General features: G+C 38.4%; 1 protein-coding gene across 4 annotated transcripts; it reads right to left on the minus strand.

Moving 5' to 3' along the window:
- Positions 1-13896: 13896 nt before the first annotated feature.
- Positions 13897-24950, minus strand: LOC119487831 (regulator of G-protein signaling 8-like). 4 transcript variants are annotated; one of them, XM_037768867.1, is made up of 5 exons: positions 24671-24756; positions 20856-20922; positions 20515-20576; positions 15926-16092; positions 13897-14830 (listed from the first exon to the last, which is right to left on the minus strand). In XM_037768867.1, coding segments are annotated over exons 2-5 (408 nt in total). In that variant the 5' UTR covers positions 20858-20922; positions 24671-24756; the 3' UTR covers positions 13897-14653. The 4 variants fall into 4 exon arrangements, with proteins under 4 accessions (XP_037624795.1, XP_037624793.1, XP_037624794.1 ...); XM_037768865.1 differs by lacking the exons at positions 20856-20922; positions 24671-24756 and adding an exon at positions 24886-24950; XM_037768866.1 differs by lacking the exon at positions 20856-20922 and having other exon boundaries at positions 24671-24770.
- Positions 24951-25503: the final 553 nt, after the last annotated feature.

Raw genomic sequence — 25503 nt, forward strand, 5'->3', positions numbered from 1 at the left:
AGAAATCTATCAATAGAACACAGTATAAAACAATAGAAATTAAAACAATGGAGAACATTAAAAAAACGAAACCAGTTAAAACAAAGTTAAAATTACCCAAGTAAACAACAAACAACCTTGTTAAAAGTAGGAAAATGCTTTCCGCTAAAATTCTTGATTATTGATCTAAAAGAGAAGCCAGGTAATTTTCGATATTTTTTCTTCTTGTCAATAAATCCCATGAAAAAAAACAAAAAAAAACATCCTAATAACAAGTACCGTATCTCCATCATTCTCCATTTAAAAACTACAATGTATTTACTCCTGTTCGAGTAATTTTTGCTACAAACTACAGTGCAAAGCTAATTTAGGGAATTATTCAGCCTTTTTTGAAAATGAAAGTTTATACTTTTGTGCTGTTTTCAAAGATTTATGTGGAAACAAATGGGCTTGGGGCGGGGACTGCCCATTGTTTCGAAAGCCCCTTATCCAAAGAACAAACGTTGTTCTTTTCTTACTGCCGAAGGCATGACCCACCACTCTGCCTCTTATTACTCGTTGCTTTTGTTGATTGGGTTGCTTAGGTTTAGGCATGAGGAGTGAGATTTAGGTTTAAGGTAAGAATATCAGCAATGGCAGGAAAAAAAATAGGGACTCAATATTACAAATCCTACTATAGCAAAGCCAAGACCCGCCCTACTCTGCCTCTGATTGGCTTACCCTGATATTCTTACACTAACTAATCTTCCTCCTCATGCCTAATCCTAACCAATCCAACCAACAAAGGCAACAAGCACTAGCCAATCAGAGGCAGAATAGGGTGGGTCATTCCTTCGCCATAGCAGGATTCGGAATTGGCTATTGGCTAATAAACTGCATATTTCATTTGGATATTCAGAATTAGGCCTTATTCTGAATATATCATTTTCCGATTAAAACGTGTGGGATATGATGATATTATTTTAGGACCATTCTTTAAACACGTATGGGCTACAGCACATTCAGAATATGCGTCTCAATTGGGGATTTTACCACAGTTTGCAACACATGATCTCTTGCCCGTTTACGGTCAGCTTTGAGCATTGTACTCAAACCAAACAGTGGTTGTGTCCAATGGGCTTGAAGAAAACAGTTTTGCAAAACTTGCAGAACAGTGAAAACGAGGGTACACCACGGGAGCATCATGACTGCGGTAGGAAAAGGAGGGAAGGAGCTGTCGAGGAATAGGAGCCAAATAAAAGACTTTAAAATTTGGATTGATTCAGTTGCCGTGCCATCCAGTTGTAAAGATCAGAAAGACAGCTCAAGTGTTAGACAACATTTGCAGAGTCACCCGTTTACAGAAAAACTCATGATCAACAATCTAAAAATGTGAAAAAGGCCAGTAAATTATGTAAATACACGTAACATTGTTCCTCTTGTCCGATGCCCTATGACACAGATTGAGATAGTAATGGGATTTTTACAACATACAAAGACAATGCTTGTGTGTGTGTGGTGCTTTTCAGGATTCCTCAGGGGACTCACCATTGTGTATAGGGGTATGTTTGTGGTTAAGAGAATGCTGAAGTGGGTTTATTTCAAACTTTCCACACAAGAACTACAGGAGCTGCAGTCAATGCACGTGCGAGGCGACGCCTTTAATATTGCATGCTTGGCTGAATGTGACTTTTATCAGGGACGTGGGACAGTTACAAGAATGCAAATGAAACCACTTGGGGTTATTCAGCGTTCACAGCGTGATCATGATCACTCCATTGAGCTTGTGAAAAGAAGGTGTTGTTTAATACTTACATGCATGGCCTATTACAAAAAGTGGTAATTGTGATTGATTTATTGACAATGTTTATTCCTTGAAGCGGCTATAATTTATATTTTTATAATAACAATGTGTCAAATGACGATATGAAAAGGGTCACTTGTATTGACAAACCTAGAGTACATAATCTGCAGCTCCCTCAGCTTTAGATAGATAGATGATACTTTATTCATTCCCTTGGGAAAATATACGGAGCTTTCTAGCCAGTTTCAGCTAATTATTTAGCTATCTGCCCTAAATTTCACAGTTTTGGTTCACTCTCACCACCAAACATTAAAACAACAACAGCGGGATACTGCATTTTAAACCAACTCATGGAACTAGCATTATCTTACTTAGCTACAGTCTCATCTTTGTCTGAAGTCAAATACCTGTTTTTTCAAAAATTAGTTTAAAAGTTTAGTGGTAAATCTGCCACCATTATTAATGGAAACTGCATTTGCCATACAAAAATAGAAAGCTTGACAGTAACAACCATAACTGACGGGACTTACCGAACAGTCAATTACCAATGCGAGACTGCGGTTTGGGTTACTTATAGCCGCTGCGATTCTGAAGATTAGGAACACATTTCCCACAAACCTTTCTACTATGTCTCTCACTTCATATAGATTTATTTTTCATTGGTTTTATTGAAGAACTAAAACATTTTTAACCTTTGCCAGAAATTCTGAAAACTCCACCTTATGAACAAACAAAGCATATTTTTTCCTCATTTACCCAATTATCAAGGTTCAAGGTTTTTTATTTGTCATATGTCAATTTCAGCAAAGTAGTCATTGGCAATGGAAATCTTTGGTCTCAGGTTCCTCCAACAATGCTCATAAAATATGTGTATATTAAAGGGGAAATCACACAAGTAAATGTAAAATAAAAATGAGAATTTAAGGCATACAATAGTGCAGTTTAAATACATATAAACACAAGTACATCTAAAATGGTAATGTAATTGTAAATTTGTAATTTAGTTGATGACAGTATTTCAGTTACCCCAGTTGGGATTCTATATTAAGCAGACTATAGTTCACAGTGAGGTATGTCTTGCAACCCATTGTTCCACTGTACTAAGGTGTATTTGTGCTCTCTCAGTTCCATTATTCCTGACCTGCATGTTGCAAGAGGCCTGTCACCTGCCTCATGAAATATTCTATAGTTGTTGCCAACATTTTTCCATAATGCAGCCTGTGAATTACTGTAGGTCAACTACCTGATGTTGTTTCTCAATGGCGCTTTGTGATTGTAAGTTACGTCAGTGACGTTTGTCACGTGACGTGTTTTCTGTAGTTTTTACGTTGTTTCCGTGCGTGTTTTACTTATTTTAAGCCCAACCATGACATTTTCCCTTACCCTAAGTGATTTTCTTGCTTGAACCTAACTGTGGAAGTTTGCATGGCGTAGAAATGACACGCGAAAAAGCTAAAATACATACTCATGACATGCGGAATGTCCATGTAATGTTGTGGTATTCATACACTTGACCTCAAGGTTGGCACCACTACTTCTGAGGTCTGGTGCTTTTTGGTGTGCAACAATTTAGTTTTAGTCTAGATGTGGGCCTATAACGATGCACCATTAAGATCAATTATTTTCCATTGAAATGTAAACAAGAACAAGCATTGCATTGGATATATTCCTGATGGTTTCTATGCAGATGACAGTACAACTTGATCTTGAACTAAAAACATTAAAAAAAGAAAGGAATAAGGCAACCCTAACACACTGAAAGTCATAGTGTTAGAAGTTGTTGAAAAGGACATCAAAGGAGGCGACCGCCTAAAAAGACTACTCCAACGAGAGACCTTTTGGATTGTACAACTAAAATCAGCAAAATACCCCGGCCTCAATCATGAGATAGACTTTTCTCCTTTTCTGTGAATTATCACTTCAGGAATAATATAAAAATTGCATTTCAATATATTGGACTATTGAAAGTAAAGGTGATTTGTAGATAATATGTGTTTGTAGCCATGAGCAGAAATATTTGTGAAATATCACTTCAGGAATAATATAAAATTATGTTTTAATATATTGAACTATTGAAGGGTAAGGTAATTTTGTAGTCAATGTGTGTTTGTAGGCAGACAAATGTGGATGAGACTATAGTTATATATTGAAGAACTCATCATGTGTAGACCTACATAAGAAAGTATTGGGTCCACCTTGACTTAGTAGTCACATTTTATCATATTTGTCTTTGTTTTAGTCATTTATGTTTACCTCTCATCTCCTCTTTCCTTCATTTCCTTTTAATTCCACCTCCCTCCCCTTCTTTCCCTTTTTTTCCCCTCCCCTTTTTTTCTTTTTTTCTCCTCTCTATTTCCTTGTTTTTCCACCAATAGGCTTGCACATTGATGGAGAACCACCCTCCCACTCTACTGATCAGTGTAACACAATATAGGTGTGCAAGCTCCTGCTGAATGCTCACAGTGACCCTGATGAAGACCTATGTTGGTTGCAACGCCTTGGTCATTTTAAACAATTATTGCCATGTAATATACATTTTAATTTTGTTCAAACACTACAGGGTGCCTTGGACTATTTTTGAGGAAGACTTGCATTTTGTACTTTTTTGAGACCATATTCCACCCATGCAATGATCCCTTCACAAGGCTGAATGAGCCCAATACACCTGAAGGATCCAAAGAGCACCTGTATGTGATTACCATAAAGACCCAGCAGCGCTTCTACTCTATTGTCTTCAGAAAGGAATTAGAGTTATGACAATCTACAGCATCCACCACCCAGTGCTGAAGGAACTCAACCAAGCTGGCACAGAAAACGGTGGCCTATTGATCATAGTTGCGCCTCTGGTTGCAACACAGCAGATATGCTGCAAGTGGCAGATACGTGGTGGCTTAACTAAACAGACACTGAATCAAAGATGAATCATCACATCGCATGGGTTGATTTCCTTTTGTATGACTGACACAGAAGTGGAAACAAGTTGATGACTACCACTGATAGCAAACTGCTGAGAGCACAACAAGTATCAGTTAACAGCACAGTGTGCTTCTTATCAATGCTACCTTTATATTTTATCAGGTGACACTCAGGTGAACTTGGCGTAACGTTGTGGATGACTGCATTTGAATGGTCATGGTTCAATTGCAGAACAAGCCTACATAGAGTAAACAGTTTATGTGATATTCTCAGTAAAAACAAAGTCATATGTGTCAATTATTAGCCATTTGTTGGCATTTTATTTGAACATGTTCTACTAAATGTCATTTGTATCTACAATTTATTCCTTTTTGCACAACTCTGGTGACATCCAGTAGTTTATAAATGTTAACATTACAGAATACTTACCTACCAGTCCAATGGTGGCTGACAATAACATCATGCAATCTTAACAAAACTAAACTATATTGTATTTGTTTAGACCTGGTTTAGTAATGATCTAAAATACCTGTGGATTTATGTTTCTTGCTTTAATGTACCTTTAATTATGTGTAGAAAAAAATAAATGGCCCAAGTTTAGCCCCCATTAACTTTTCCTTCTGTATCATATGAATTAGAGGGAAACTCTGATCCATTTTTCTACGAATTGCAAGGTAGTCCATTACTCTTTTGCATCAAAAAGTTTCTATTATTCAAAAGTTTAATTTTCTGTCCCATTTCTATTTTTTTCAGATGATATATTAGAAGTGCACTGACCACATTTGCCAGCTTTGTTCCGGTCTGATACCATTCATAAAAGATGTAGATACAGTATGAATACCAGACTCTGTTCTCTGGTGACGTTCATGAAGAAGACAAAACCAAATGAGTCATCTGAGTGGTTGAAATTAGATTGAACATTCCACTGACGCTGTGGTTAAAAAAAAATAAAGATAGTCCTCAGACGTGCTCCAGTTCATGCACAGATATTAGTTATTATTACAAATACAAATACAAATGACACATGACACGCAGAATGTCCGTGTAATGTCTTGCTATTTATACGCTTTCCTCTGAGGCTGGGTTGTAAAGTTTGAACCGTTGTCTTAAAACTGTAGATGGTCAAACTATTATTTGTTTACAACTCTTTGTCCGTGTTGACTTCAACTGCTGATGAAGTGTGATATGGTTGAAAGGTCGAGAACAAGCGATTAAGTGGACCTTAGTTTGCTCAACTGCTTTTTCCAATGTCAAGAATGAAATGACCTGCCAGTGACCTGTCCTTTAACAGGAGGACCAGTCTTTTCATTCTCATTTCACTATGAGAACAAACACTGACAGCAAACTATCCAACCAACTATTACATACTCAAAATTCAGCTGTTTGTCTTCTGGCAATATCTGTTTCGTATGATTTTGCAGTGAGTGTTCACAACACCAGAATTCCCCCTGATTGTCCGTAATACCCCAGTTTCATCAGGCTACATGTATAACACCAAGTTCTGGACGTTTTCTGATGCTCTGTTGTGACATTAACATTACAAAATAATGGAAAAAGTCATGAGCTATTTCATCAGACTAGGCCTGGCTGATCGACAGGAAGTATGCTTCGTGAGATATGAATGCTTACAGCAGCAATAATCTACTGCAATGCAAGTGAAGACCATGGAGAAGTGTAGCACTTTCGCTTTTGTTTGATTTGTGACTAGTGTACTGCTTAGCTCCACCGTAGAAACACAATATGGTTATCCAATAAAAAAAAATAATCACTGTGATCACATCTTGGCAAGCTTAATTAATAAGTATAGCTTTCCATGTACTGCACACTGTATTATATATGTGTGTGTTCTGTACTTGTTGGTCTGGGAAGGGCAGCCTATTAACTTTTATCGAACCACGTTTAGACTAAACTAAAATTGGCACCGATGATTGTGTGTGTGAGTCAGGTAAATCGAGACAAGACTTTCTGCTATCTGAGTCATCATACACACAAGCTTATTATCAGGGAGAGGCCTTTTAAAAAGCCACATGAAATACTGTATAAGTAGTATTCTCTCTGAAGGACACTTAACTCTAGTTCCAGCGTCTGTGTTTACTTATGGAAATTGTTTCTGCAAACCACGATGAATGCCGATAAACCCAAAACAAATTTGGTCCCCGGAATAATTAAGCACTTGACATCCCATCATGCTCAGGGTCACGCATGGAAGTGCTACAGTTGCAGTGGGAGGTGGGGGGAGAGCACACAGAGCAAATTCTGTTGATCTTGCTGAGGTTTCACGAGGAATACTAGCTACAGTAATTAGTCTGCGTCGGTGTGACCCTGTGTGTTCATGCCTGAATCCCTCTGGTGCCTGAAACGAGCTTTTCGATCACGCTGGGCTAAATCATCAGTATGAGTGACAAGTGCAAGAGAGTGACCAGCTGAGCTGAAGGGGAGGAAGCGAGGACTCCCACTACTCTTTTCTACATCAAAGCATTATATTTCTGCTAAAATGAACAGAAAGGACTTATATGTTATTGTAGTAAAGTTCCCTAGTTCTTCTTCTTAGACCTAAAAAAATCATTTTGTGAGTGATATCCTGTCGTGCAGAAAACAAGTGTCTGGTAGGAAAATGTCATTCAGTCCGATGAATCATATGCCAAAGGAAGTCCTTATCTAGGTTTTTGTTTCTCACGGATGAGAAGTCTGATGAAGGATGGCTGTGTTACAATATGAAGTGTTTTGTTGTCACATGGTTTAGGTCTATTGAACCCCTTGAAGTGTCAGGTAAATGCTCATAAATACACTCTGCTTGACAATTGAGCTACAGAGAATGGTTTTATGTGCAGAAAAAAATAACATGCTATCCCAGTCCCCTACTATTAATCCAGTTTAGCACCAAATGGTGGATTTCTTGCGATTGCTCCAGTAGAGTTTCAGAATCTTGAAGCTATTGTGGTGGCCTAATTCTACACTAATGATCAATAGTGATGTATATTTGATGTTCTTTGTTTGACATGTATTGTTCTTCTCTTCCTGTTTTTTTCATGGTGCAATGGATATGTGATGATGTCACTTCCTCAACCAATAGGGATGGCAGACACTTCTAATCATCCAATCACATTGATTTGTTGGTGTTTAAAAGAACACACACCACCATTTTATCTTCTTAATGTCCTGATGAAGGTCCTTGTTGACCGAAACGTTGACTAATAAAGCAGAGAAAAGTGTGTGCGGGAGCAAGTCATTTTTTTTAAAAAGTACATATTGGAGGGTATCTACTCCCATCACCACAAACAATTTGAGAATGTGCATGTTTTCCTCTCCTAATTTCACACTAAGACATTTATATTTTGGAGTTTCCATTTTTATGTGGTTGTTCAAGACAATACAAAGCAGCCAAAGCAAAAACCAAACAAAAATTGCATCGCAAGCAAGTGAAACAAGAGTGATCAGCAAATTTATCAGCTGCTGTGTGTAGAAGTTGTTGCCTTTTGAAAGTATAGCACCTTCTTCCAAGATGCAATCTGTGCTTCTTTTCTCCGAAGTGATTCTCTCGGACATCTATTGTCGAGAACCAGCGCTGTCCACACTGCCTGACAGGGCGAGGTATCAGTGTCGCAAGCGTTTCACCAGAAGACTGTGTGGAAGTGAAACAGCTTTCGGTAGCCGAGGGATATGAGGCCGGGCAGATTCAGGGGGAAGTCAGACTGACAGGTTCCTATTATGCCTTCCACTGTCCCCAGACAGAAGTCTCTGCTTCAAGCGTCACACTTCAATTCCCGCTCTGTTTGAGTGTCAGCAGGAATCTTCAACACACTGCACTGACCACATTTTCCTATTTTTTTATACTGTAGTGTAATAAAGGATGCCATTTCTCATAATTTGTCAACAATTCATACAGCAGAATGAATATGGATAAAAAGCCTGAGCAAATATGGAAATCCTATATCCAGAGCTCAACTCAATCTTGGCCCATTTTTACTTTTGAGTGACATCATATATAATTGGCTGACTTAATAAGCTATAATTACAGTAATTACAGTAGCCTACTGTACATTGTTCATATAAGTCATATAAGGTGTAGGTTCACATATGTCAAATATATCAAAGATACAAACAATGTCAAACCTGTAAAATACAGTTCCCTATGCTAGTTTCATTTGACACATTGACACTTACACCTGTAGTTAAACCTCCTGTACAGTTAAGCTGTTTTTTCAAATGAGGCTATTACTGTACATTTGATAAGACCAGTTATTTGTCTCCATCTAGTGGTCATGTGTACACACTGATTTATAAAGATTATATGCACTGCAAAGAGTGAGTGAGTAGAGCAGTTTCAGTGTGATGCAAAGCTGAATTACTGACCACTGAATTATTTCACATGCTAAGAATCACCAGTATATCAAATTCAGCATCATCTCTGTAAAGATTCTCATTTGTCCAGGTCACTAGATATGTAGTAGTCTTACATCCAAGAGGCTACATCAATATGGAACTGATTGGTGAAAATGTCCTTTTGACCAAACAGACAAAGTCCAGTTGCTTTAAATGAACTACTTACACTTGTGTCATGTAAAACTAGAGGGTTCCTGTGCTTTAACAAGACAAGGAGAGAACTCTTTTTTTAAATGATTACATTATGCGCTGAATTTATTACATTATTCAACTTTTGTTTTGTTACGTTTATAATGCAATAATGTTCTCATAATGTAATAACGTATTACATTATGAACAAAACTGTTATTATGTTATGCGCTCATGTGCTGATTATTACATTATGAGCATAGTTATTACGTTATGTGCAGTTCTTACATTATGAGTTGCTACGGGGGACCCATAGCTCCATAGCACTAGTAGTGGTAAAAAACACTACACTGGGTACCTTTAATCCCGAGAGGGAAACTGACCCTGTTGTGAGAAAAATAAGTTGTCTATGTGATAATCAGTGTGCATCTAACTTTCCAGTGTTGTGCTTTGACTTGATGAAAACAATGTGAAATATTGATTACAGAATGGTACCCTAAGGCTGCAGGGTCTTTCACTTTGTTTCTCACACAAACACACTGGCAGCACACTGGCTGGGAGGAAGCTGGAAGAGAAAAACCTAAGATTATAAGATAGTAGAGGGGGAAAAAAAACAACTCTCACTCTTTCATCACTCCTCCCATACCTTTGAAGGCCCGGTATTAAAGCACTTGAAGTTGGCCACAGGAGGAGTTAATCTCTGGGAGTTTCTGCGTTGAGACAGTGTAAAGTTTTCTCCTCTCCGGAAGAAAAAACAGTTTGTGGCAGTCAGCAGACTCGGTTGCCTTATCTCCCACCCATTGCGAACTCTGCCACTCGCGTCTCCCACGAGCCCGAAGTCCCCGGGGGCATTATCTCAGCCTCTGCTGCTCACATTACGTTTACCTGCTGGGGCTTCGCTGCCTCCGAGTACTCCCCTCTCTCTCCCCATCCATCCATCCATCCATCCATCCATCCGTCCATCTTTCCATCCTTCTTCTCACCCTGCTGTGCTTCTTTCTTCAATCACTCCCTGCCTTCCTTCTTCCCCCTGTCCTTTCAAACCTGTCCCCAAATGTTTGACTTAAATTCCTGCTTTACTCCTTCCTTTCTGCCTCTCCTAATACCCTCTCCCCTCATATTTCTCATTGTCCCCTCTCTACGAATCCTTCTTTATCTCATTACTGACTCCATCCTTTCCTTTTTTTCTCCCTACTTCCAATACTCTTACCTCCCTCGCTTTTATTTGTTCCTTCCCTCCCCCAGTTCTTTCCATCAAGCCTCTTCACTGCTTTTTCTAATGACAGATTCCTTATTTTCCGTCCTTCTGCGCTTCCCCCTTTTTGACCTTCCCCACCGAACCCTTCCTATCCTATCCCATCCCATCCTATCCTATCCTATCCTATCCTATCCTGAGTATTAAGCCCCTGCTGAGTTCCAGCAGGGCCAGAAATACAATCAGATAATGCCGGACCTCCAATCAGACTGGCAGAAGTTAGTTCTCGGCACAATCGCTTGCACAGAGTATAGTACACTCTGCAGACGCACACACAAACTGTCTGTGTAAGGTCCAGGAAAGGTTTCTAGCACACTCAAACCCACACACAAGGTCAACAGCATAACATGAGGAGCATGCACACAGAAAAAACATGTGGCAAAGAAATGTAATAACACTCTTTGCTATTAACATCATAATTGTTCAAGGTGCACAGTGAAATATGGAGAGAGAGAGAGCGAGAAAAAAAAATTCTGGCTATACAGAGAGTTAATTTTTTATTGGCAGAAAGAAGTTAACATTGTTATATCTCCCCTGAAGGAGCATTTATGAATATGTGTTTTCCATCAAATGCACTGGCACTGAAAACGTAAAAAGTCTTAATTCCCATATCACCCAGCTTTCAGGGAGGTTTTATGTTAATGTTACAGTGGGTAATGTCTGTGGGTATCAAAGCACATATTTTGGCTTTGCCTCAGTCACAATAATATGTTCCCAAAATTTGACTACTTTCACCCTGGTTCTTAAATGGCTGATTGGATTAAGGTGACCAGATCCCAACAAACCAAATTTAGGACAAAGAGTATGTGGGACAGGTTACCAATGCTGAGCGGTATAGTCTAGCATTTTTATATAATGTCTAACTTAAAAAAAATATAAAATAAAAAATTAAACATTTCTATTCTGCCCCTTAACTCGTAACATCTGCTTTGCCCTCTGATTAAGACTCACATGTATATCTGTCGCTTCATGATGTATTCCCCCACAACAAATTTCACAAAAAATTCACCTTCCACCGGCTTCACCCAGTTATAAGTAATTTCCCAGTACTGTATTTTGTTGTAGCTGCATTTTATTTTCTTTGTGGTAGTTTCCATCATAAATGGAATCCAAAATCGAACCATCCTAAATCTGCATAATTTGTGACTTTGTGGTGACTCACAATTTTCCTCGTTGGCTGTAGTGTAGCAAAGGCTCATATTCATATTTAACAGAAAGATGTGAGAGTGGCATCTCAAGAAAGCAAATAAACGTATTGCCCCAAAATGCATTACTATTACTTGAAATATAAAGCATGTAGGCATCAAACTAAAATGGCTTTAGGATACAAACTGAAGGATTGTTTTTCAAATGCTGAACAACAGGAAGTTAGTTATCGAGATTAGTGTAGACGTAGATATGATGTTTGCGGTTGATCTTGATCTCAACACTGTGTCATAGATGCTGCTTGATAGTTGACTTCATTCCCACTGGATGATTCCTCATTGTGAGCCAACAAAATTGGACCCTCCAATGTTTTTGGGGTCACTAATGGACTGTCTACTTTAACAGCGATTCACTGTCGTTTACAGATGAGAAATCATGCCGATGAGTCACTCTACAGAAAAATCTTAAGAAACATAATATTATACTTGTCCATGGACCTATAATTCACTCATAAACTGGGAATCCTTGCTGGGACTTTTTTAGGCTGAGTAACATATTTTATTTTTTAGACTGTTTTATGAAAACACCCCCTGGAGACTTAACTTCTCTTTTTGTGTTAATAACTTAAAATGTTATTACTTTTCATGGCAGGCTGTGGTGCAGTGGTTAGAGGAGGGTTTAACAGCTAAATCAATAACATTAAGGAGCACCTTAGCACAATGGTGGATGAAGTACCTGGAAGTGCACTCAAGTAAAAGTACAGATATCTAACCAGAAAATTACTTTAGTAGAAGTCACCTATTAGAATATTACTTGGGGAAAGTCTTAAAGTATCTGATATTTACTGTACTTAAAAAGTATAAAAGAGGCCCCAGTATAAAGTATAAAAGTAATTTTCTGATGAAGAAAAATAAGGTCTTCAAAACTTAAATGATTTAAAGAACAAAATCCAGTTTTTCCTGTAGCATGATCTGACATGCAGCCTGCCTGGACTTGAGCGGAAATCAAAACTTAAGTACGAGCACTTTGTTTGCACTTACTCATCACGTGAATGATCCAACTTGCAAGCTAGGACCACTGATTCGCCAAACCTGTTTGCTTGCAGTAGTAACAAAGATGGTTAGGGGAAATATCAGAGTAAAAGTATACATTTTATTTAGGAAATGTAGTGGAGTTAAAGTGAAAGTTGACAGAAATATAAAATCTCAAGTAAAGTATGAGTACTCCCAAAAAATACTTAAGTATTATCACTTTGTTACAAACAAACAACAAAGTATTATCACTTCGTTACCACTGCTTTAGCATATATATATATATATATATATATATATATTTTTTTTTTTTTTTCTTTTGTGGCTCTTACATTCTCAATCTCAACCCAACATTTGAACCATTGCAACTAAATGCCTAACCCCAACCCTTACCCTAACCTAAACTTAATTCTAAGCTGAAACTTAAACCAATTCTGAACCCTCAATCAGTCCTTTGAAGAAGTGAGGACCTGCTAGTATGCCCTCACTTTCCAATAATGTCCTCACTCTGAAGGCCTAAAACTCATATTGGTCCTCACTAAGATAGATATACAAGTACACACACCCACACACACACAATCATGTGTGCACAACATTTGCAAACACACATACTCGTAGATACAACCATTTGTTAATCATCATATTCAGACAAAACCAGGTTTTCCTGTTACAAATGCTGGCCAATTGCTAGGATGTACTTGCTTTTATTGCTTTAATCCTTTTGGGGAAGTAATATATTAATCTCTTTTATTTTTCTATATAGTAGTTTCTATTATAATTATTTCATCTGGATGATTTATGTGATTCATGTTATACATTTGACTGAATTTTTTGATTTGTGCCTGTATACTCATCTTGGTGTTTTTGCCCTTGAAGGCTTGCCTTGTCCCTTATGTGGAGGTATCAGACAGTGTTGTCCAGCTCTGCTCTGATTGGTCCGGTTTGATTGGTCCTCAATCATGCGTATCACAACCACCTGAGTGATGAGTGTGTTTGTTGTCTTGCTTGTTCTCCTTTATGATGGTAATTTAACAATGCCTGACGGAGATCTCTGCTCGATCAAAATGTTGTTCTTTTAAATAAAAATAGCTGGAAGCCATCGGTGCACTGTGCAGATCTTTTGTCTGTTTATTTCACCTTCAGTTTGCTCTTTGATCCAGGACCTGTAGATGTTTCTTGGATGTGTGTACCTTGTATTCTGTGTCCTCATTCATACTAATCAGCTACAACAGCTGCAGGACTTGTCCAACAAAAACAACACAGCAAAGTTTTAGTTCAAACACAATATTTACTGTCAGAAATAACTTATTGAAGAGCAGGGAGTATGAAATGTTTTGAAGTTGCCATTATGGGATGTGGATTAAACAAAAACAAAATTACAAAAGTGATAGATCACAGATTAAAAACAGTACTGATTATTCATATATCCAACAATATAATAACAGGTTTGGATTACATACAAGCACATATAATGTTGTTTGTTAATGTTTCATATGAGATGAATTATAATAATTAAATATAATGAATTTTAACTGATGATGTCATTGGGATTGAGGTTCATATTGGACAGTTGAGTTTTTGTTCACGGGATATTGTGTGGCTTTGAAATTGAATTCTTCATAAATTACATAAGCCCTTCTTGATTAGAATGCATTTAATGGTACAAATTATTAATTTGGGCAAACAAATTATAAACATTTTACTCTTGATACTTGCCTTTCCAAACAAAATTCAACCTTCCAGAACTCAATGTCAGCCTTTTCTTGATTTACAGGCCTTTTTTTGTGCAATATAAAACAATTCAAACAAAAAATGACTTCAAAAAACTGCTTAATGCATTATTTAGATCATGTTTGGCTTTTAGATCCTGTCAATCCTTATACCGACAGCTCTGTATCTCCTTTCACTTCTGCTTCCTCTGACAGACAAGCCCTTTTTTGTTTAAACTGAGATTCTAAGGAGAGTCGGCTGAAGTGCAGAATCAATCACTCGGAGAGGCGTCGGACGGGCTTTTTTCCCCTCACGCTGCTTTCATTGCTGTTCAGCCTGTTCCAGGACGGCTTGGTACATTTCTGATTTCAGAAATCGCGGATAACAGTCGTTTTCCATCAGGCCGTATATCAGTCTCTGCGCACTGTCGAAGCAATTTGGCTCCGGCTGAGAGAGATTTTCACTGATTCCTTTTCTCGTCACACAGTCAATGTTTATCTGTGTTCAGAAAACAGCAACTTTTATTTCACTCATGAGTTCTTTCTATTTGGAGATATTTTTTACATTATTATTCTTGTTGAGAAAGTTAAGTGCATGTTCAAATAGTAAGACGAAGAAAAAACATGTAGAACTAAGCAACAAAGAAAGTAAAGGTGGCTTATGATAGGCGTTTTTCCTGGAAGACATTTAGACTTGCCACAGTAGGAAAAAAACACTGTTTTAAATAATTAAACTAATCATGGCTGAATTCCATTTAGCTGCTTTGATTTCAGGTTCCTGGTATCGTGCAGGCTGCCTAACCATCACTCTCACTTGGAACACTTGAATATAATGGTACCAAGTTTTGATACTACTTACCTTACATACCTTAAAGATATTGAGTACCAATACAATGTTTCCTCATACATCGGTTGTATGATAACTTACGAAAAGTTATTGCGCATTTTTTGTGCATTTTCCCATGAACGTCCAACAACTTGTGACGCATGTGTCAATTTCTGCTCCAGTCTTTTCGAAATAAACTTCCGTCTTCACAGGAAACAACTTGGTTAGGTTTAGGCAACAACAGGTATAGGAAAATATCGACTTGGTTAGGTTTAGGCAACAAAAGGTTTAGGAAAATATTAACTTGGTTAGGTTTAGGCAACAAAACTACTTGGTTAGGTTTAGGAAAAGATCGTGGTTTGCGTTCAAATAACACTGGAAGTGGCATAACTTAAGTACGGACATTACTTGACAAAAATGACTTAGTTAGGTTTAGGAAAAGATCGTGGTTTGGGTTAATATAACACTGGAAGTGACGTAACTTAAGAACGGAAGTTACGTGACAAATAAATCAACATTGCGAAAGTCCAGTGTTTCTGAGAACAGTCTGACCTATAGTAAGCCCTAATCGTTGGTGTTATTCATAACACCTGTGTTTCTCCTACAGTGACAAGTCAAAATGTCTGCTGGAAGAAAGGCCTATCATTGTATTTCATAGTAAAAGTGACTGTAGAGGCATAACAGTGACAACAAGCAAGCTGGCAATTGAGGCAGAGTTGAAGTTACACAGGTTTGACTTCATTCATGCCTCACTTTACAAAACCGTACCTGTCTAGGCGCATCAACTTCGACAAACTCTGTGTAGATCCTTTTGGCAGCAACCGTCATTTTAGTCTCACCGGTAATTTTCTTGTAGTCCTCACAGGCCAACCAAAATAAAAGGTTCTCCTCGCTGTATTCTGTTCTCAAGAAGTCCTCAAACATCAGCTGGCCTGCTGCACAGAGGGAGCAAAAACACTTTGAAACCACAACAGTTTCATTTCAAACATTCAAGTGAAGTTGAATTACAAGGGACTTGGCTCGTCTTCCACAATCATCCCTTTTTTCTTTTCTTTTTCTTTTTCTTTTTTTTTTACCTTAATTATAGGGTGTCTAGCCTGCAACAAAATATATGCAGTAATTACAAATACTACAGTGGAAGACATAGGCTGGAACTGGTTTACAGAGCATTATAGTAGTGTAACCAAATCCACTATACATATGGATTAATGCGATGGGATAGGGGCGGCCGTGAAAAAGCCTCGGTATTTGACACCCTGGGAATGAGATCAGGCTGACAAGACTCACAAGGTGAAAGCAATACCAGCCGCACGCTGTCGCATATCACAATATCCTATGTAATATAGGACATTTACCAGCCTATTATTTACCCAAGCTCTGTACTATTATGGCTATTGTTCATAACTGTGCTCATGACTTCCATTTTGAGTAAAAAGAGAAAGCTACAGAGCCCCTGAAGTCCTGAAGGACAATATTCTTTTTAATCTCGTGTGCTCAATCTTGTGATGTCAAGACATTGGTCCTCATGTAAGAACATTTTTGTATTGCTATCCCAAAATTCAAAGTTTTCTTCGTATGAGTGTTCCAAGTTAGATTCAACTTAACTGCGTGAACTTGCCGTAAATTGCTTGTCTCCGCCTGATGAAAGGCAGCTGTTCATGAGGAGGTGTTTGTGAGATTTGATGATCAAACCTGATCAGATTTTAGTCATTTGCATAACTGACGCCCCTAAAATTGCCATATAAGGCCACTTGTTTCATTTGTGGGCAAGTTTCACTCACAAAAAAATGTTAACAAAGAGTAAAAAGACTTTACAGCCTCTGAACACCCACACAGGTGTTTTCAGTTAATCTGGTCGATCCGACCTCTGCTCAGGACTGTGTGGACGTGTTTAGACTAAGTGATTTACAGCTCCCCGAGTCTCCAGTATCTCCTTTATCATTCTTATTGATAGATGAAGATTTTTGACTGAAAAGATTATCATCATAGCTCCACCTACCTTCAACCTGAGCAGAGGTCTAATCAGCCAGAATAACTGAAAACACCTGTGAGGGGGTTTTTAACACTGGACTGATATCAGCAGACACGTTCAGCTGTGCCAGTTGTGATAAAAGATGACCCAGAACAATTATACGAGCAGTGCTGCACTGTGACAGTCAGGGAATGGTTTGACATGAAGTTAGATACTAAATAATGACTAATGTGAGAGGTGGGTTAAGGGGGACGTGACAGTCATGCAGATATCAGACCGGTGAATATTATAGTGCAACGGAGGACAGGACAGAGACCTGCATTAAGTGCCTGAAGCAGCTGTCAGAGAATTTTCAAACCACTATCAACTTCTACAAGTTGTTCTGCTGAGATATGTCAACAAGAATGATCAATTCTAATGCACCACCATGTTTCTACAGTAGCCCAGAACGGACAAACACTTATCTTTCCTGCTTGGGCCGGAGTCGATAACATTACTTGCTGCTGTCACCGTCGCACTCTCTCTCTTGCTTCACCACTCACTTACCACCTACACACGTGGCACACAGTAAAGGCTTCAGTTACAGCTACAATATGCAACCTCACTGTTCGAAACCGCCAGATCCACACTGCTCCTTTAAGTCTGTTTTAGTTATACATTTTATGTTAGTTAATTTCGGTATCATATTTAACCTCCAAATGCATTCAGATTAAGGAATTATGATTACTAAATCAAACAAGAGTTTTTTTTTTCGCTTATGAAAAAAAAGACAAACTATCTGTATAACAGGTCTGATACGAGAACATTGATGAATGTCACAGATTTCTCTCAAATCACTCATACATGCTGATTAAGAATTAATCTGTTGTCTGAGTAGTTCTTGTATGAGGCCAATTCACTTGTGCACACAAGATATAAAAAAAACAGCCCCATCTTCTAAAAATTACATTCCCAAACAACAAAACTGCATTGACAATTATGTTTCAAGGGAAACATATTTGGTCGCAGATTATGTTTGTTTTGATGTATCACAAATATGTTTATAAGTAATACTAGTCCATGGAAGTCTGCATAGGAAGGAGGGTTGGTGGATGGGTCAAACAAATACAGGACTTTCACCTAGAAGACCGCTGTTTTTTGTCCTGTGTGAATTTAAAAGTCAATTTAACAATTTATGTTAACCATGTGTTTAAAAGTGTTTAAAACTGCAGCCGTAATCCAGGAGAAAAAACGTTTCCCTTGAAACGTATTTGAGAATGCAGTTCAGTTGTATGAGAACATAATTTTGTAAGACACAGGGTTGTTTTGACTTTGGAGGTTCTGTAGAAAGTCTCATTAAAAATAGAAAATATTGAGTGACAATTGGATTTAACTAATATTGTTGATATGACATTTTACATTTGACAAAAACAAAAAATACATCAAAGTCCACTGACATAACATGGTCTCCTAAAAATAACGTTCCTATACAACAAGACTGCATTGTCAGCATTTCAAGGGAAACATATTTTCTTCCAGATTTACGTTTGTTTTTGACGTATAACAAATGATAGTCCGCGGAAGTTCACGTAGGGAGTTGGTTGGGTCAGATGGGTGGGTCAACACAGGACTTTCACCCAGGAGACTGCTGTTTGTGTCCCGTGTGAAACCAAAAGTCAACGTCGGTTTGTTTAAATTACGTTCATAACTTAAATAATGTAACAAAACGAGGGCAGACTGGATGCCCCAGTCACTCACTGTCGCCTCTCCACAAGTGGTATTACAAGACAGGATGGGCTGGGCCTAGCTGCTTAGCATGCTCATATCAGTAGATCTCTGCAACACAATACACAGACGTCTTTGACATAACGTCAACACTGCAACCTCTTCCAATTCTGATGATAACGTTTATTCATTTGTTTAAGGTTTTAAACTAAAATTCTGGCCAGATCTTACACATTGCACTTTAAAGAACTTCCATGCTACAAAGTTTTTTTTCTCAGAATCAGCAGCTTTGTGGTTTCCCCTTTTTGTCTCCACTTTGTATTACCAGAAGATTCCTGACCTTGTGCTTTTTGCAAGAGGGACCCTGTTTACTGTAAACTAACTTGATCAAGGTCTTCCTGCAGCAGGAAGCATCGCACATTTGTACGCACAGTTTTAAAATCAGGTGAAAATAGATTCAAAATAACCTGCTTTTAAAAAGAAAAGAATTCTTAGCATTTTAGAAGAAAAACATGAGAGCAATGAGCTGTAGCTAAAGCTTAAGCCATTCTCTTATCTTTCACTCACATTCTCTCATCCTCAACATAGTCCTTGTTAGCTCAAAGAAGTCAGTGAACAAAGAAGACGGTGCCGCAAACGGTATTGTGGTGGATGTCTGGAGGCGCTTTTAACTTCAAAACCTTCAAAACCAAACCCTGCATCCCGAAGTGCACTGCCTCAGCATCATATAATTGCACACACCTACCATATATTTCTTGTTATTTTCTCCCATACCTTTGTTAGGGGGACGAGTATTCATGGAGCTGTGATTCTAACGCAGGTGTAAAATACTTAGCACGTCTTCCGGGAGCACAAACAAAGAGCTAACTGGGAGCACCGGAGTTATTCACACAAATTGCTTTGCATAAATCACAGCCGGTGCTCTGACAGTAATTGACAGGAAACAAAATGTGTCCGGGGGCCACTTGTTCCCGTATACAAATCGCTCTCGCCCCATATCTGAGCTTTCAATCATAGCAGCGGCGACCCTTTAAAATCAGACGTAAAGGCATATGAATGCCATCAAATTGCAACTGCCACATCCACAGCTATTTATTTATTTTTTTTACTATTGTTTACTGATTTCTCACACTGTACGTGTCACTGCATTTCTTCACGGGGGAAATGGATGCAACTGGGACGCAAGACAAAATTTATCTTCTGGAGGACAGTTAATCTTCACGCAGGAGACAACAGGCTGAAATATTACAGATCAGCTGAATTCATTTCAGTAAAGTAATGAGAGGGGAGAGACAGCAGAAAGAGAGAGAAAGAGCCCATCTGCCCGTTTTGTCATTTTCGAATAGAGGCCGGGAATATGGTCAGGTGAAAGCCATCAGCGAGTGCCGGCTTTATAAATGAATAAGGGCTGGCTGGAATCACCCTATCTACCCTGGCAGCTCAGATTAGGCCTCTTATCTCCGCCAGTGTCATCCTCCTTACATATATCTCCAAATGGATTTGATGAACTTGAAGGAAGAATATATATCCCCGATCATCTAAAAAGAAGCCCGAGGGCAATTCAGGATGATATGCGGGGCCGAGCGGCAGAGAATTGCGAGGGTGAAAAGAGAGGATGGAGAATTGAGGGAGTGGCCTTTTGACAAAAGAGTGAGAGGACTGAATCCACAAGTGAGCTTACTTTTACACTCCAGAAGATGGTCGATTGACTCTCCCCATGACACAACATCATCAACAAGAGCCCTGCAAAGCAAAAACGAGCATCTTGTCAAAGAGGGTGACGTACATATTGTGTAAAGGACAGAGGTGCATATCCTGTCAGTGAGTCATTTTAAAACCCAAACGTGTATCTATTTATTTATCACATCAGAGTAATTGATGTTTAATGTTAGAATCTGTTAATGTTTTAGTTAAATGACATTTTTGAATTAACTGACATTATGGGTTTATTAAAAAATATGGACGGCCATCTCCATTTTGTCATATTTCAAATTCTAGAGGATGATGCTGATAACAACTCACATATTGGCTCTTAATTGAGTACCAGGTATCAGATAGTCAGTGCTGTCCACTGAAGGTGGGTTCCCTCCTGAACACATGGTTACATGGAAATAAATCATACAAATAGCAATTAAAAGTTATTTTCTTTCACTTTATGTTTGGTGAAGGAAGTATTCAGAGCTTTTAGCACACGTCATTTTTTTAAAGTGTTGTCAGCGACAGGTTAGTGGTGAACATAGTGGAACATTAAGCAGCTAAAGAGCCTATTTTCCTCAATAGTTGGTGGAGACCAAAGCAGAGATAAAAGAAGAGTGAATATTGGAGTGACATCTATCAGGCCAGAAACACAACTCCAAATAAATGCTAGTGTTGCTCAGTGTCCACATCAACTTTAGAAGTTGATAATATGTCAATGCTGTGTTTATAGCTTGTTCTGCTGCTCCCAAGTGGCCAAAATAAACAAGCTTTAATGGTGTGTTAACACCAGCCTTGTTTACCGGACCAGTTGGAAAATTGAAACAATGCAATCGCATTGGTTAGATTCAGGAACCGGACCTTTTAGGTGTCAAATTAAGCCAAAGTCAAATTAATATCACAATGAAAAATAATTACACATTACAATTAAAAGTCCTGTATCCTAAATTTAATTTCAGCAAACATACAGAAGTTTAATTTACTTGACTTTCAAAAATATAAGTACTCATTATATTGAATTTTTCTTTGCAGTGCTTTATTACTATATGCAATATATTACTGGGTTATTATTATTATTATGGACACATTAAGCAGCATTTGATGTCGTACTTGGTTGAGGTGGGTGAAGTTATAAATTATAGCTTTAAAATTAATGTAGTGGTAAAAAAAAGTGCCATAATTTCCTTTGAAATACAGTGAGGTAGAAGTATAATGTAGCAAGAAATCTAAATTTAACATAATTAGCACATGAGTAAATGGTTACTCTCCATAATTACACATTAGGCTTTAATAAAAAAAAAAATTTCTGTGTTTCAATAGGCACATTACGGTCTACCTTGATGATTTAATAAAATTATATTATTATAATATTCTGTGGGAATCACTTAAGCCCTGTGTGGATTGGGTTCACTAACCTTTACTGAAAATCCCATTTCTGTTGGCAGCTAACAGCCAAACTATCAGTATCCCCTTGTCATTCGTTTGCTTGTTCGGAAATCCTAAATTAGATGAAATTTTAATGATCCCTGTGGGTGAACTGGGTCGTTGCAGCAGAAGCAGAGAATCAGATAAGAATAAAGTCAGAGCAGTGGATGTAATACAAGGAACTACAGCAAGTGAACATACTGGAAAGCGGAGCTTATTTGAGAACCAGCATCTGCACTGAGAGACAGACTGCAAGAGCTATTCACATAATCTGATGTGTGGATGGGATAACAACTACTGTACAGAATATGTCTGTGACATACTGTATATAAAAATGCATTGTAAGCAGGCAGATCTAGCAGCTTCTGTATGCAGAGAGGTATGCCATTTTTATCTAAAATTTGTGGCAACATGCCATAATTCTGCTGAAGTATTTTAAGCAGGCCTACTTTATAGATGAATTGTATCACTAATCACAAGTCAGGCATTTTTAAGGAATGCACATTTTTGTCTTATCTTAGGTAATGAGCATGAAAGACTGCATCATTTTCCCTAAAAGCCAAGCCAAAACCAGCAGTGAGGGCTGGCTGTGGGTGCAGCTGCGCGCCACTTGTCAACACGGAAGTAATGTTATTGCTGATATTTTAGCATGCTTTTCTAACCTTTATTTATCTTGGGTAACACCCTGCTACATGTTCAGACAGGTACACACACAGTCAGGAGCTAGCAGCACCGGGCTGACCTCTCCGGCTAGTCGTCAGCACCGGTACCTGGAACAAGACTGCCGCAGAAAACCACAGTCCAGCAGCCTGCCTTATCAAATGAACACTGCTGACTGAATGTCACACAGCTCTTTCTGCTATGTGACAGCTGTCCAACTAACTAAGAAGAAGTGACTAGAGCTGATGTGTGTGTGTGTGTGTTTGTGACTACACACATCTTTTAATGATACAATCTTTGGAGAGTTTACAGAGATACAGTTATTTTTCAAAATGATTCTGGTGAACAGAATCCCATTCAATTTTTGTCCAATTCTGTTGCTCATTCAGTGGGGATTTGTGTGGAACAAGGTGGCTTGAAATGTCCCTGAAAGATAAAGATAAGCAATAAGACACACATTGACTTGGCTTTTCTTTCAATGAAATTACATGTTCTTAAAATAGTATGGCCCACAATGCTTGGTTGCTAAATGTGCCTATTAACGGTAGAACATTAGGGGGTGTGCATGAGCAGCCCGTTCGCACGAAAAGGCGTATAAATGCCACGATAATGCTCAAGGCGTTTGGCGTGTAATAAGTACGCCTTTCTTGATTTCCGCGTGTCATTTGTACGCCATGTATCCTGTACTAACTGCAATGTAAATGCATCTGCCTATAAATGCTACGGTAAGAGTTGGTGACATAGAATAAAAAGCGAGAAAGTCCACATATGGTGGGCAGTTGGGGATTGGTGGATGTGTCCAACAAATACAGGACTTTTAAGTAGGAGACCCGTGTTTGAGTGTTTTGTTTTGTAAGTTACAATTATCACGTGTTTTTTATTGACGTTTGTGACGTGTTTTCTGTAGTTGTGTTACGTTCTGTCTGGATGTGTTTTACTTAGTTTACTTACTAATTTTAAGCCTTAGCCTAACTAAGTGCTTTTCTTGCCTAAACTCAACTGTGGGAGTTTACGTGGCGTACAAATAAAACACGGAAAGGCTAAAATGTGTACTCATGACACGCGGGTAATGTCGTGGTATTTATATGCCTTCCTTTAAGACCGTGTTGGCATGAGATGCCTGAACCAGTATAGAGTGCTACAGATGATAGCAAAGCACACGTTGGCATATTCTGGGCACATTGATACAATTCCTGTTTTAGATGAATATGTAAAACACAATGAAACTGTATGTATAGGTGCACAAACTCTGACCTGCTTGTGAAATAGATTGGTAACATATTCTAGATATTGTTCAAAGCCAGAGAAGCAGCGATCTAAATGTTTAATGCTCTAGTTCCTTGGCTTTGAAGAGATAGTCTTCCTAAAAAAAACAGTAATCCTAAAATAAAAAAAAATTAAAAAAAAAAAGTTTGATGTCCCTCTTGATAAGAAAAATGTAATTGCTTAAAATTAGTTCATCCAACGAAGTTGTACGAAAATGCTACAAATTTCTGACAGCTTTAACTGCGCCGCTTTGAGCTGTACTTTTAAGAGATGTGTTATCAAAAAGTCCCTCAGAAGTAAGGGACAAGGCATCAGAGGAAAAGGCTAGTATCCTAATGCAGCCACACATTTTTTGGATTGCATCATATGGAGCGCTGAGCACATCCAGCTGAAAGAATTCTCACTCATCTCTGGACTTTTTTCATGTTTTCGTAGGGAGGAGAGGAAGGAAGGCAAAGAGAGCTGGAGGCATACTGAGAAGTACAGAGAAGCACAGAGGGAGAAACTTCCAATAAAAACTGCACAGATCACAGGAGCCCCATCAGAAACACTTGCTCATAAACTCAGAGACAAGAGAGAGCCATCCGCAAAACACATCCCAGTTTTATTTTAGCAACATGCTTTTTTTTGCCTGGGCAAGATCAGAGAAAGTCTGTCATTACCGAAGAACAAGGCAGACTGGAGGGGAAATAAAACATTCAAAATGCTCAACAGTCTCAAAATCCTCAGTGCCAGACTAACAGTTTGTCCAAAGATTCAAAGCTTAAAGCCAATTTGGAGCTCATACTTACAACATGCGTTTTCTGTTGCCAAAATGTTGATCGAATATGCCCTCAACAACACACACTGATCCTTAGCTGCCCAGGCTTCTTTTCCCATACTTGACTTACCCTGCAGGTACAAGCCCATGCATGTTGAGTTGTAGCACAGGCAGGCTCAGGGTTTACAGAAATGTCAACTCTTCACTTATTAACCTCAAACTCCCTCCACCGAAAATAAGTTTTACCTCAGCATTTTGGCTGTAGAAATCCAAATTTGTTGCTTTCTGTGGTTGGAAGACTGTGTGTTCTGAAGCCAGTGACTGCACAAACCTCATGGAAATTTAAAAAAGACAAAACTATAAGCAAATCATTAGTTTACAATGCAAAGTAGTAGGAAACAGGGCTGCGACTAACCCTGCCCTGATAACACTGCTGTAGGCCTGAACATTTGTTTGGCTTGGATTTGGATTTTGGCTCCTGGAGATATTCATTTATCACTTTGGATGTGTGCAGTTCTCAGAAAAGTGTGCATATTTGACAATGAGGTGGCAAGATCACTGTTAAATTTAGTGTAAGCAACATTTATTACACCCATAGTCAGTACAACACAGTAATCCGTCTAACAAACGTACATAGAGAGTCTACAAGAGTAGAGAGGTAAAAAGACCAAATTACATTTCATTCACCCAACAGTAATTCAACAGTTATATGAAGGTTGCATTAGCAGCACTTTAGCTCCAAGCTGCTAGTGAAACTATTGTGGCTAGCTCAGCAGTAAACTGATCATAGAAAAAATAAATTCAACTAAATTGCAAATCAGCAATTATAAAACAGCTGTAATAAAAAAGAGTACAGATCATTCT

This window comes from Sebastes umbrosus, chromosome 5 (genome assembly GCF_015220745.1).
Source record: "Sebastes umbrosus isolate fSebUmb1 chromosome 5, fSebUmb1.pri, whole genome shotgun sequence".
Classification (NCBI taxonomy): domain Eukaryota; kingdom Metazoa; phylum Chordata; class Actinopteri; order Perciformes; family Sebastidae; genus Sebastes; species Sebastes umbrosus.